General features: G+C 45.5%; 1 protein-coding gene across 2 annotated transcripts in view; it reads right to left on the bottom strand.

Annotated features, from left to right (window-relative positions):
- Positions 1 to 14484, bottom strand: part of pnpt1 (polyribonucleotide nucleotidyltransferase 1, mitochondrial) — a 92864-nt gene that overhangs the window by 15852 nt on the left and 62528 nt on the right. The window contains exons 18-23 of one of the 2 annotated variants that reach the window (XM_070889601.1): positions 13681 to 13734; positions 13347 to 13456; positions 13169 to 13240; positions 11160 to 11223; positions 10990 to 11073; positions 10010 to 10093 (exon numbers count right to left, since the gene is read on the bottom strand). In XM_070889601.1, coding sequence (XP_070745702.1) covers positions 10010 to 10093; positions 10990 to 11073; positions 11160 to 11223; positions 13169 to 13240; positions 13347 to 13456; positions 13681 to 13734 — 468 coding nt within the window. The remainder of the gene's footprint in view (positions 1 to 10009; positions 10094 to 10989; positions 11074 to 11159; positions 11224 to 13168; positions 13241 to 13346; positions 13457 to 13680; positions 13735 to 14484) is intronic. The other variant, XM_070889602.1, reaches the window with a different exon arrangement.

Below are 14484 nucleotides of genomic sequence, written 5' to 3' on the forward strand. Positions count from 1 at the left end.
TGATGATGAACAGACAACCGAGTCGGAGGAGGAGAAGGATGCCCCAGCATCCCTCGGACTCATCTTTCACCTGTGGAACCTGTGGCCATAATGTCGTTTTCGACTGAAGAGGTAGCTAGACCAAGCGGCGTTCAGCCGGCGACGCCAAGGCATTTAATACTGCTCACGCCGACCCCACGGAGGTCAGGTCAGCGAAGTCAGCACATGCCTCCTCTGGCCGATCGGATCGAGGGCTTGATCAGACCGTGCGAGGAGAGAGTCGCGAGCATCGCCAGGCGTTCGTGGTATTCACAATTCGGAAAATATGCAGCAGATGATCTGGGAGATGCGTGCGATGACCGCCTCCATCGATGCCTTGCGGCATGCGATAGTGGCGGGACACGGCCCTGAACCCCAAGGTGCCATCATCTGACATGCCACCAGCACCAGCACACAAGCGAGTCAGGAGGAAGCACTTCCTTCTGACTCGGAACGCGATTCCCCAGCTTCATCTTTTCCTCCAACATCGCCCCCCTAACAGGCGACCTTTGCCCCCACCATGGCAGGAAGTCTTGCCGTTGTCCACTATACGCCAGCTTCGTCACGGTACCCGGGGACCAAAACGGGTGGGTGTGGCTAGGACATGGTGAGGGGGGTCCAAGATCTGGAGGGAAACGTGGCCACATGTAGGGAGGGGGGTTGGAATGTTTTTTATATTGTTGCTGTTTCACTGTTGGGGTGTGTTGTTGGGGGGGGGGGGGGTGAGTGGATGGGTGTTGCAGTAAAAAAATTTTGTTAATTGAATAAAAACATTTAATTTCATTTTACAATTGTTGTGCAGTGTCTTCTAATAATGTAAGTTAAGGTAAAACTATCAACTGTTGTAAAACAATGGCCAGGCCAGGCAAGGATGAAACGTAACTCGATGCAAACACAACTGTTGTCTTTCCGTAACCGTAATGGTAACTGTCCCCAATGCAAGTTCATGCAAAGCGTTCATTTATGAGCTGCTGTTGCAACTGCTTTACAGCCGCGTAACTCCCACGGGGTTTTTGCAGTCTTGCGGGGAGGGGGGGGGGGGGGGGGGCGCGGTGGGACCATGGATTCATCACCAGACTGATTGTCCTCCCCGAGGTCCTCACCAGCCTCCTCCTCCTCGTCTGCCTCTTCTGCCTCTACTCCTTCCTGAGATGGACAGGCAGCCCCATCTGGCAATTGTTGTCCTCTCCTTATAACTAGGTTATGCAACATGCAGCACACCACAATAAATTCAGCGACCTGGTCAGGGTGGTACTGTAGGCTGCCTCCAGCGTGGTCCATGCTTCTGAAGCGCTGCTTGAGCACTCCAATTGTCTTTGACGATATTGCGTGTAGCTATGTGGCTTTCGTTGTAACTCTTCTCGGCTTCCATCAGGGGATTACACAGGGAGGGGTCATGAGCTAGCTGGCAAGGCCATATCCTTTATCCCCCAGTATCCAGTCATGACCTTGTGGCTGACTGTCAAACAGGTCAGAGAGAGCGCTCTCACACAGGATGTGCACATCATGGATGCTGCCTGGAAATTTAGCATTAACTGCCATGATTATTTGGTTGTGGTCGACAACGAGCTGCACATTCAGGGAATGGAATCCCTTTCAGTTATGAAACACCTCTGCATTCTGTAAAGGTGCTTTCAGGGCAATGTGCGTGCAGTCTATTGCTCCCTGCACTTTGAGGAAGTTTGCTATTCTTGAGAAACCCACAGCCCTCCCAGTTTGTGCCTCCCTGGTCATAGGGAAGTTTATAAAGTCCATCCTGCGAGCGTAAAGGGCTTCAGTCACCTGTCGAATGGAGCAGTGTGTGGCGTGCTGAGAGATACCACAGATGTTGCCAGCTGAAGCCTGAAAAGAGCCAGATGCGTAAAAGGACAGTAACCTTTACCTCAACAGGCAGTGCGGTCCTGATGGTGCTGGTAGGTTGAAGATCCCTCTTGATGAGCTGGCATATCTTATCGATGACCTCCTTTCAAAGCGCAGCCTCCTAAGACGCGTGTTATCAGACAAGTTGAGGTAAGATTGCTTTTCCCTGTAATTTCGTCGGCTGTACGTTCTCCTCCTCCACATTAGTCTGCCACCTCTTCGACTAGTGCCTTCACTTAACTCAACTTCAGACTCCAGAATGTGAGCATTTAAAAGTAATGGTAGAGAAGCTACAAGTCCCATCACTGATGTTATAAATGCCCTTTGTACTAAAATAAATATAAATATAAATATAAATGTGAGTGGATCTGTCAGTAAAAGGCCCGTAAATAACTCACAAATTATAAGCCACTTGTTTAAGCAGCCTCCTCACGTCATCAGATGTTCAAAATGGTGTCCGTAGTGTCGAGTTCGGTGAGGAAGGCCAGGTAAAAGCAGCTTTTCTCCAGCGATCTTCTGGCGAGTGATCAGCTCGGCGATGTGCCGAAAGTTGCGCTGCTGGGCGATCATCTCAGCAATGTGACACGAAAGTTGGGCCGGCAATTTTTCGGCGATGTTCCGGGCTAACTTTCCACTTTTGAAGCAAAATGGGTGATAGCCTGCCTTTTTGGGTAATATATGGGCACTAGCCCAGCAATCTGAAGTGGAAAGTCTAGCCCTTTCTTTTCCTACTGCTCCTATGTGGTGCAATCTTTGTGGGTTCAGCAGAGATAGAAGCAGGTTGCTCAGAGCTCTGCTGAGATGCTCTTGGCCGACGTCCTCCAAATGTCAGAGCCTGTGAGCGCCCCGCCAAAGACTGATCGACCTGCACTTGTGCAGGGGCAGATTTGGCCATTAGGACACGAGGCAGTATGTCAAGTACTGAGGGAGGGACAAAGGGCGAGAAGTGAGACCAATTTGAGTAGAGTTCCCATTTCCTTATCCACATTTGCCATCATCTTTCTCACGGACCTGTCACACTTCACTGCTACCACTCTGCTGGAGAGCACTTTGGTGCAGCACTGTCATTCTATTTAAGGCATCATCATCATAGGCGGACCTCGAACGAGGATGACTTGCTGCCACAAGAGTTCACAGATGTTTCAATGAAGGACCCGATGTTCCAGTTCTGAACTCCAGTTGAAAGGGTGGAAGATGCCTGTGCATGGATTTTTTTAATGTCGGGTGACTGTTGCACATCAGCCACCACACGGGCTTGGCAGAGCTAGGCCTTTATCCAGTGGCAAGAGTTAACCAGGACGACTGGAGACCTGCTCTGCTGCATGGACCTAGAGTTCACACATATCGCAGTGTAGACTGGCCCGTGCTGCCCCATGGCTCTTCTGAGCCCCGTACCCTCTTTTGCCTCACCTTCGCCACCTCCGCTACGATCACCCACCTAATCTCAGCCACGATCCCTCATCGCTCCTCCGCCTCAATCACTCGCCAAACCTCCACCACGTCCTTCCCACTCCTCTGCTTTACCAGGGCCGCCAATGCTCTGCCCACGCTCCAAACGACGACCTGGGTCCTGATGACGTCACCCAATCGTGGGTCACCCCGACCTGTGAGAGAATACCTCCGCAGGTCGGGGCTTCAAAAAGAGCTGGAGCATGCCACTACAACTTCCAGCGCGAGCTGCTCCAAGTGTATTTAAGGCAACAGACATATTGGCAGCCAGAGTGTGCAGGGCCGTGATCAAGGTGTGCATGGACTCATTTGATTGCCATGCTTGATGTTCCACGGAGTTGGCCACTCTATTCATGCCAGACGACATCGTTGCAATGCCCTGCGACATCAACCCACTCATGCTTGAAGCGGACACTTCCATTCTCTCTGCAATCATGATTTGTGTGCTTGGAAGACCAGTCGGTACATCGCATATTCTCTGCTGCTCCTTAATGATTCTCCATAGTCGGTCCCCGGGGTACTGCATCTGTGTCCAGCTGAGCAGAGCTTGGAGAAGGCTATACCCTCCACGACATGGATTCTCCATAGTTGTCCGACATCACCATCTGCTCTTGCTCACTTGTGAAACGAGAGTCATCAGGTGAAAGGCCAATTATCTGTCGAACTGGTCCCACTGAAGTATGAGTATCTGAGCTGGTGCATGGTAAGCATAAGTCCTATGATGGTGCACCCTCAGAAGGAATCAGCTCCTCTGAGGATTCATCCTTCGCGAGGTCCATGGACTTCACTGTTCATGCACGTGAAGGCCCTGGCGGAGAGAATAAATATGAATTAGTACTGGCAAGGTAAGTATGTTGCAACCTATTATGAAGATGATCTAATTTCACTCGCTGTTGAAATCAAATCAACATGACTGAGTGTTGTACGACATGTCGGTCGCTGATATTTCATTGTGTCCTCAGGTAGCTGGGAGGTCCCCATCTCCGATGGTCAGGCATGCCGAAATGTCACTGATCTCCAGCCCTTCCTCCTCTGCAGCTGGGAAATTGGTGGAGGACCACCTCTGGTTCTCTCCCTTGTGTTCTCTTCTCCTGCAACAGGGGGATGAACAGACCCATAAGTGACAGTAATAGAATGTGTTCATTCAATTGGATGCCAGTGCATTTGGTGAGGGTGACCATCAGAGGCATGAAATTGCACAAGGATGAGGGTGAGTGGCAGTGGTGGATGGATAGATGGGGATGTGAAGAAGTCATTCATTCATAGGTGGTCCCTCGTATCGAGGATGACTTGTTTCCACGCCAAAAAAGAATGGAGTTCACAGATGTTTCAATGAAGGACCTAAATTCCAGGTCCCAAACTACATCCTAAAGGGTGGAAGATGCCTGCGCGTGGATTTTTTTTTAAACATGTGGTGGCCGTTGCACACCAGCCACCACATGGGCTTGACAGAGCAAGGTCTTGGTCCAGTGGCAAGGATTAACCAAGACAATTGGAGACCAGCTCTGCTGCACGGACCTAGTGCACACACAATTGCTGTGTAGGCTGGCCCATGCTGCCCCTGGACCCACGCCTCTTCTGCCTCAAATTCATGCCTCTCCTGGGCCCCGATCGCATTGCTCCACGATCACTCGCCGCTCCTACTGTACCCGCCCATGCTCCAATCACCGACCTGGACCTTGAGGACGTCCAATCCAATCGCCCATTCGCTGTCGTTGTCCTCCTGCACCAGCTTGCGCTGTACCTTGCAGTGGTATGCTGCCACGCTGCTCCAGGCCGCCCGACCTGCCGCTGATGGTGAGGAAGTACAAAGAGAAGGATGGATGTGCTTGCAAGTTACGTGGAAGTGAGGAGTGATGTGATAGAATAGGCTTGACATGGTAGAGTAAGGGGTTGGGGTGATGCGCATAGCATGATTTCGGTGAATGTGCAACTGTACTCACCTTTCCTGACATTAAAACACTTTCTGCACTGAATCCAAGAGCATGGCACAATGCTCCTATTGCTGACCTCTTGGGCCACCTCCAGCCACGCCTTCTTTCTAGCAACAGCAAGTTTCTTCCTCCCATTCCTGGGAAAGAATCTCTATCTCTGGCTCCTCAAGCTCCCAGCAGTATATCAAGGGAGGAGTCATTGAAGCGGGGCACAGCCTTTGAGCCTCCTGAATCCATTGTCAAAGTTCTTTCTTTCTTTCTTTCTTGCTTGCTTGCTTCCAACTCCAAACTGCATCTTTGGATTGGCCATTTAAATACTGGAGTCGAGATTGCATCATGTGCTTCCTCATCTGCTGCGCAATCGACATCAAACCCGGAAGTAAAATGATAATGAGCTGGCTGTGTTAAAATGCCACGGACTGACGCGCTGAAATTACGTCCAGGTTTTTCACGTGATATTGCCTTCCATCCTGCTCACAACACACCTCCCGAGTCAATATTGGGACCATCATGTTTGGAGTCACCCAATGATCTATTCTTAGCCAATCCTTTTTCTTACCTATCTGCTGCCCCTCAGCGACAGCGTCTCTGAGCATGGAGTGAGCTTCCATATGCATGCTGTCTATACTCAACTCTAACTCGCTACCACTTCTTTTCACCTCCACGACCACCTCCAATCTGCCCGATTATGATGTTGGGCAGACAGACGACTTCCTTCAGCTGAACTTCAAAAGACTGAAGCCAATGCTCATGGCACCTGTCACGAAAACTTGCTTCCCTCCTTAGCTACTAGCTATGGTTGAGTAAGACTTTGATGTTCTGTTTGGTTTGGATCTGCAATTCAAACCACATGCTCTCAAAATCACTAAGACCATTTATTTCCACCTCTGCAACACTGCCCACCTAGAATCATAGAATGATACAGCACAGGAGGAGGTAATTTGGCCTATTGTGCCTCTTTGGTGGAGCTATCCAATTAATCCCACTCACCTGCTCTTTCCCCATAGTCCTATAAATGTTTCCCCTTCAAGTATTTATTCAATCCTTTTTGAATGTTATGATTGAATCTACTTCCTACACCCTTTCAGGCGGTGCATTTCAGATCATAACTGGCTGTGCAAAAAAATGTGTTTCCTCAAGTCGCTTCTGGTTCTTTTGCCAATCACCTTAAATGTGTGCGCTCTGGTTACCAACCATTCTGCCAATGGAGTTTCTCCTTATTTACTCTATCAAAACCGTTCATAAATTTGAACACCTCCATCAAATCTCCTCTTAACCTTCTCTGTTCCAAGGAGAACAACCACAGCTTCTCCAGTCTCTCCACATCCCTGGTATCATTCTAGTAAATCTCTTCTGTACCCTCTCCAAGGCCTTGACATCCTTCCTAAAGTGTGGTGCCCAGAATTGAACAATACTCCAGCGGAGGCCTAACCAATGTTTTATAAAGGTTTAGCATAACTTCCTTGCTTTTGAACTCTATTCCTTGATTCATAAAGCCAAGGATCCTATATGCTTTTTTAATAGCCTTCTCAACGCGTTCTGCCACCTTCATAGATATGTACATAAATACATTTGTATCACTGGAAAACTTTGAAATTATGCCCTGTATACCTAAGTCCAGGTCATTAATATACCTGAAAAAGAGCAGTGGTCCCAATACCGACCGCTGGGGAACAGCACTGTATAATTATCTCCAGTCTGAAAAACACCAGTATTCTGTTTCTGTCCCGTAGCCAATTTTGTATCCATGCTGCCACTGTCCAATAGGCTAACAAGTCTATTATGTGGTACTTTGTAAAATACCTTTTAAAAGTCCATATACACATCAACCACACTACCCCCATCATAAGAACATAAGAAATAGGAGCAGGAGTAGGAGTAGGCCATTTGGTCCCTCGAGCCTGCTCCGCCATTCAATAAGATCATGGCTGGTCTGATCTTGGCCTAAACTCCACTTTCCTGCCTGTTCCCATCACCCTGGACTCCCCTATCATTCAAGAATCTGTCTACCCCAGCCTTGATTATATTCAATGACCCAGCCTCCACAGCTCTCTGGGGTAGAGAATTCCAAAGATTCACGACCATCAGAGAAGAAATTCCTCCTCATCTCCGTCTTAAATGGGCGACCCCTTATTCTGAAACTATGCCCCCTAGTTCTAGATTCCCCCACAAAGGCATCCCCTCAGCATCTACCCCGTCAAGCCCGCTCAGAATCTTATATGTTTCAATAAGATTACCGCTCATTCTTCTAAACTCCAGTGAGTACAGGCCAAACCTTACCTCATAAGACAACCCCTTCATTCCAGGAATCAACCTAGCGAACCTTCTCTGAACTGCCTCCAATGCAAGTATATTCCTTCCTAAATGAGACCACCAAAACTGTACGCAGTACTCTAGGTGTGGTCTCACCAATACCCTGTACAGATGTAGCAAGACTTCCCTACTTCGATACTCCATCCCCCTTGCAATAAAGGCCAACATTCCTTTTGCCTTCCTAATTACTTGCTGCACCTGCATGCTAACTTTGTGTTTCGTGTATGAGGACACCCAGATCCCTCTGTACTGCAACGTTCTGTAGTCTCTCTCCATTTAAATAATATTTTGCTTGTTCTCCTTACTAAAGTGGATAACCTCACATTTTCCCACATTATACTCCATCTGCCAATTTTTTGCCCACTCACTTTACCTATCTATATCCCTTTGCAGACTCTGTTCTCCTCACAACTTGTTTTCCCACCCATCTTTGTATCAGCAAATTTGGCTACAATATACTTCTGCCTTTTCCTCAACTGCTTAACCACCAAAAGGCATCTCGTGCTTTAGTCACCTCTAAACTCAATGGCCGGAATTTTGAAGTTTAGAACCGCCGGCAGCGACTAGGCCCGGTAGAGCACAGGAAACTCAGAAGTCTGACTTACCGCATGCTGTGGAGTTTTAATTCCACAGCGTGCATGTGACAACACTGACAGGTTCCACGCCTGGAAGGCAGTCCGATTGACAGGCGGGCAGGGAATGCTGGATGGGAGGCCGCAAGATCAGGTAGGTGTGAGTCCCAACCCTGGGGTGGGGGGTCCAATCCCTAATGGAGGGCAGGGGGTTTGTGGGGAGTTGGGGAGACCGGGTGGAAGTAGTCCTGTTTCTTCCAGCCCACCAGGATTGCTCCCTGAGGCAATTCTCGTCTCGCTGCAGCTGCCGGGAATCCCGAGGCCCAGGATCCCTGGCCAGCCACAGTTAAACCTGCACAGCAGGTTAAATCAGAAGCTTCCAGTCTCATTATAATATTTAAAGTTAAACCCAGAGGCGGTTGGGTTGGGGTCAGGATTCACATTTTTTATACTTTAACCTCCCACCCGACCCCATCCTACCTGTTTTTTGGGGTTAAAATCCGCTCCCCCCCATCTCCCACGATTATTCAAATGCTCTCTTTAATGGCCTTCCTTCATCCACCTTTCCATAAACTCCAACTTATCCAAAACGCAGACATCATACCATGATTTGCAGTAAACCACATTCTTGCAGAGCTGGCTCAGCATTCCCCAATGCATTAAATTTTAAATCCTTTGCTTTCAAATCCCTCCATATCCTCACTCCACCCGACCTCTGCAATCACCTGCAGACTTCCTTTGCTTCTCTGCAACCTCCAATTGGGCCCAAATTTCCCCATGAACTGCACTGTTTTTTTTGGTGTAACTTGATTTTTCTGGTGTATCTTTTTAGTTGCAAACATGACCATTTAATTTGCGCCAGTGTGAGTGAGTTAGTTAGGTTTTTTTATTAGGTCAGTTTTTTTTTTCCAAAAGGAAACGTTCCCAGCCACTTACACCATTTATGCCAATTTGGCCAGAAAAAAGTGTATGTGTCCACTTTTGTCCACAGTTAAGGAATCGGCGCAAGTGACTACATTTAAAGCACCACCAAGCACCAAACAAAGCACAAAAAGTAATAAGCAATTAATTAACAAATAAAATAGAAGGAACCCTGTACCTAAAGCACCAAGACCAAAGTAATAAGCAATCAATAAATAATAAAAAATTATAAGGAACCCTGCACCTAAAGTACCAAAATCAATCAGTAAATAACAAATACAAATAAAAGTCCTACCTAAGGGAACGCAGCGGGCCGCCGATGAGGGAGCCCATTCGGCCAGGGCTAGGGACGGTGTGCTTCAGCCCCTCCCACACAGCCTGCAACGCGCGTTTGCAGAAATGGCCTGCCAGGAGCTACTGCACATGTGCGCAGACTCTAGTGTGCATGTGCAGAGGTCCCGGCACTGTTTTTAGTGCTGGGACCTAGCTCCGCCCCCCTCTCTTTTTTCTGCGCCACGCCAGCTCCACAGACGGCTCGAGAATTGGCCATGATCGCACGGATTTTTTTTGGCACTGCTTCTGATGTAAAATGTCGGCCGGGGGCTCGGAGGTGCTCCGAAAAAACCGGAGGGCTAAATTTGGGCCCATAGACTTCCTTCCCTATCCTTTCGTCTACAGACTCTAGCTTCCTGTGCATCCTCCCTCATTTTGTCCCACAATTGTGGCATTGCTGCTTGGCTCCTGTCCTCTGGAACTCCCTCCCTAAATCTCTCTGCCTTTCTATTTATCTCTACTTTAAAAACCTTCTTAAAAGCCATCTTTTCCCTCAAGTCTTCTGTCACCTCCCTGAAATCTTTCCCTTGGCTTGGTGTTACTGTACTCTTAGATTACTGTGTAAAGTGCTTTGGGACATTGTGTAAACGAATTACATATTATTCTTACCCGTTTCAGCCCGAAGTTTCCTTAGGTTGTAACCACCTGGGCCAACAAATCTGGCTCTTTTTGACACTGGTACCAGCACAGTTTCTAAAAAATATAAATAAATGGACTTTCTAATTTTTACTTTTTCCCGAATTGGAGTCCAAAAATGAAGGCAAAAATCAGTCGAGAGCAAATACATGTTTCTTGGGTTAAAAATAAAAAAAATGTTGGTAGTTAGAAAACTTCAGGTTTAATCAGCAAAACAATTTTGGAAGGAACAAATTAAATACTTTAAGTAAATAGCTGCTTTCTCAAAGTCCAATGCTAAAAAGAGCGGATGTGGATCTTTGGCTGCATTCTGACCATCTTTCTCCCCTTGGACCTTTGATCAGCCATTGTACGTGATGCAGGCAACTGAAGGTGCACTCGATATTGATGCTGACCATCAGTATGGAGAGAAGATGAATTGCTCCTCGCGCAAAATAGGAATAGCAGCTGCATGTGTCACAACAGAACTGCAGTATGCCATGTTGACATTTTATTAGATTTAAGCCTAATTTTTTGAATTCAACTTCTTATGGAGCAATTCTGGAGTTTAATTGTAAAATCACAAGGGCTAGAAATAAATCTGATTTATATACAGCGCAAAATTAATAATGGAGGAATGTTCAATTCAGAAAACAAAAAGACTCAAGTGAAGAACTAATATTAGTTTAAAAATTACATGTTAATCTTATAAATGTGGAAAAACAATGAATCTTAGATGCAAGTGACTAATATCTTTGACTTATGGACAGAATGGTTGTATGAACAAGAAAGCATTCAGCAAAACATCGCATGTTGATGCCCACCAAGTTAGATTTTTATTTTCATTGTAGCTGGATATCATTTGAGAGTAAAAAAACAGTAATCTTTTAAATTAGAGTCAAAATAATTTCAAGTTTACAGATGGTAAAACAGCAAAGGTAATTCTCCACTGAAAGTGGGAATTACAATCTTACCTAGCACTGGCCCATTTTCTTTCCTCTTGTCTCTGGGTTTAGCAATTGCTTTATTCATTATGCTCAAGATCTCCTTCTTGGCAACTAGTTTTTAAAAAAGCAGCAATATTACAACAATGTAAATTACAATTAAAACCAGAGTTATAATGTAAGATGGACACCTGGTTTACCTGAAGCTTGCTGTATAGCTTCCATTACAATTTTCAATGGCAGTCCTGCTATTTTAATGTCTGCCTAAGGAAAAATAAATAATATACATCAGTGGAGCCCTGAAGACTATATGCATTAATATCCATAGGATCAATTTTTATCAGTATATATTATGACATTTGGATGGTTTATTTGCTTTACTCGAAGAAATAATTAGATATTACTGTAATTGGAGTTTGATTAACCTGAAATAAGAGCAGGAATAGGCCATACGGCCCCTCAAGCCTGCTCTGCCATTTAATACGAACATGGCAGAAGCGATCATGGACTCAGGTCCATTTCCCTGCCCACTCCCCATAACCCCTTATTCCCTTATCGTTTAAGAAACTGTCTATTTTTAGTCTTAAATTTATTCAATGTCCCAGCTTCCACAGCTCTCTGAGACAGCGAATTCCACAGATTTATAACCCACAGAGAAGAAATTCCCCCTCATCTCAGTTTTAAATGGACGGCCCCTTATTCTAAGATTATGCCCCCTAGTTCTAGTCTCCACTATCAGTGGAAACATCCTCTCTGCATCCACCTCGTCAAGCCCCCTCATAATCTTATACATTTCGATAAGATCACCTCTCATTCTTCTGAATTCCAATGATAAGAGGCCCAACCTCCTCAACCTTTCCTCATAAGTCAGTCGCCTCATCTCCAGAATCAACCTAGTGAAGCTTCTCTGAACTGCCTCTAGAGCAAGTATATCCTTTCGTAAATATGCAAACCAAAACTGCTCGCAATGTTCCAGGTGTGGCCTCACCAATACCCTGTACAACTGTAGCAGGACTTCCCTGCTTTTATACTCCATCCCCTTTGCAATAAAGGCCAAGATTCCATTGGCCTTCCTGATCACTTGCTGTACCTGTATTCTAACCTTTTGTGTTTCATGCACAAGTATCCCCACGTCCTGCTGTACTGCAGCACTTCGCAATTTTTCTCCATTTAAATATTAACTTGCTCTTTGTTTTTTTCTGCCAAAGTGCACAACCTCACACTTTCCAACATTATATTCCATCTGCCAAATTTTTGCCCACTCACTTAGCCTGTCTATGTCCTTTTGCAGATTTTGTGTGTCCTCCTCACACATTGCATGTCCCAAAACAAATAATTACTAATATACAATGACTGGATTTTACAGAAAGGACTTTAAAGCTATGGAAAGCATACAGTGTAGATTAACAAAGATTATGCCAGCGATGAGAAACTATAGGTATGAGGAGAGGCCTGAGATACTGGGACTTTTTGCACTGGAGCAGAGAAGGCTAAGAAGAGATTTTTTTAAGATTATGGAGGGCTTTGATAGAGTGAATAGGGAAAGACTATTGTGCCATGGGGTCATCAATTTAAAATTGTCATTCTGACAATGAGGACCAAGAAATTTCTTTGCCACAGATTAGTTGAGACAGGAATCATTGCACCTTTTCAGGGAAGAATAAACATTAGAAGCATATTATAATACAGGGCTATGGAGAGAGAAGGGTGGGATTAGTTTTGGATTGCTCAACGAACTGGCACAAATGCAATGGGCTGAATGGACTTATTTCATGTTATTTAATCCCATGGTTCTAACATCATGAGACTTATTTTTTTAGCACATTGTAGTGATTAGGATTTTGACTTGGGCTCATCTACCTTCAACATAAGGTAATACTTCTAGGACATCGAGGTATCATGTTTATTGTCCTGTGCTTGGCTTGATTGTACATTTTGTGATCAAGATGCCTCCCAAATTGTCAATCTATAAAAGAAAATTCTACATCTCTTCTGTACAAAGTAATAATTGGGGGATGGCAACATAGGATGTAATTTGTGACTTTGATTAGGGCTGTTTCAGTGCTGTGGCAGGAGTGTAAACTTGATTGGCGTGGTTCAAACATGGGGTTGTGGGAAAAGATGGGCACAAACACAAAACCACATGCCACCCCCAATGAGTTGCACTAAGTTGCTAATGTGATAACTCTGGAACAAATTCTATATTTACCTGTAGAGCTGTTATTCCTTTGTTTGTACCTGCCAGCTTAAAGTCCATATCTCCATTATAATCCTCAATACCCTGCAAGAGTCAAAAGATTTGATTTATTTTTTCTTAAGTGGGCATACATACAAGTCAATATAAAACATAACACTAATGCTGAAACAGCTCTTTGAAGAAAACCAACCAAAATATCAGTCAGGAGACGGTAATCTTCAATCTCAGCAGGCTTTTCTGGATTTCTCTTTGTGATAAGGCCGACAGCTACACCAGCCACAGCAGCTGAAATCGGAACACCTGGTGGATAAATAAAACAAGGACTAAAATAGATTATGAACTCCACGGCAGTGGAAAAGACATGCTTAAAGTCACAAGTCTTTGATATAATCCAGCAGCATTTACTGAACATTGACATGTTTTTTCTTAAAAGGTATTTACTAGTGTAAAACTTGCTGAACTAAAAAGGTACTGCAGAAAGGAAGCATTCAGTCCAACTTAAAATGAAGCTATTCAGAGTTTACCTGCATCCATCAAGGCCATACTTCCGCCACATACTGATGCCATAGAAGATGAACCTATAAATTAAAAATGAACACAGAAAGGAGCTAACCATTGATGGGAACAGACCAATTCCAAATCCAACCACCACAAACTCAACCCCCATTTAAGCTCTTTTAAATCTGGTTGAACTATCAGTTCATGACAGAGCACTTCAGGGACACAAAACACACTTTCTCTTAGGTCCATAAATTCCTTCCATCAGCAGTCTATGTCTATGATCCAGACCATGTTCCTAGCTGAAGATAGAAATGCAGCATTGTGAGTGAGGGAAAGAGAATAAGTGCAAATGTAGACTCCTTGGGCTAAAAATTGCATGGCGTCCCGTTTGGGGCGATAACTTTTGCGGTAGTGCAAAAGTATCGGCGGGCGCTATGTAAGTGAAGCAGACGCAAACTTCCGGTTTAGTGCTCTAGGAAGGAAGTAGAGCACAAAATCAAGCGCCACCACTTCCCTTGGAGCACTAAAGCCAGCGAGAGGGGCGGTAGCGGTGCAATGCTCCACAATGTTCAGTGTAGCACTGCCGGGATCGAAGGCTCCTTCCCTCCTTTAAAGGGAAGGGCCATTGCTGCAGATTCTGCATTGAAATTATGTCCTCCTTGCCGATGGCAGCGGTGATCCTGGACAATCAGCCCCAAGAACTCCAACAGAGTGCAGGGCTGATCAATTGCGGCACAAAAAAAAAGTGAAAAAATGACCCAAGGGGTGAAATTTTTTTTAAAAACTTACCCAAGCGGCCTTACTTTTAAATACTGTTCCCCAAATGG

This window comes from Pristiophorus japonicus, chromosome 9 (assembly GCF_044704955.1).
Source record: "Pristiophorus japonicus isolate sPriJap1 chromosome 9, sPriJap1.hap1, whole genome shotgun sequence".
NCBI lineage: Eukaryota > Metazoa > Chordata > Chondrichthyes > Pristiophoridae > Pristiophorus > Pristiophorus japonicus.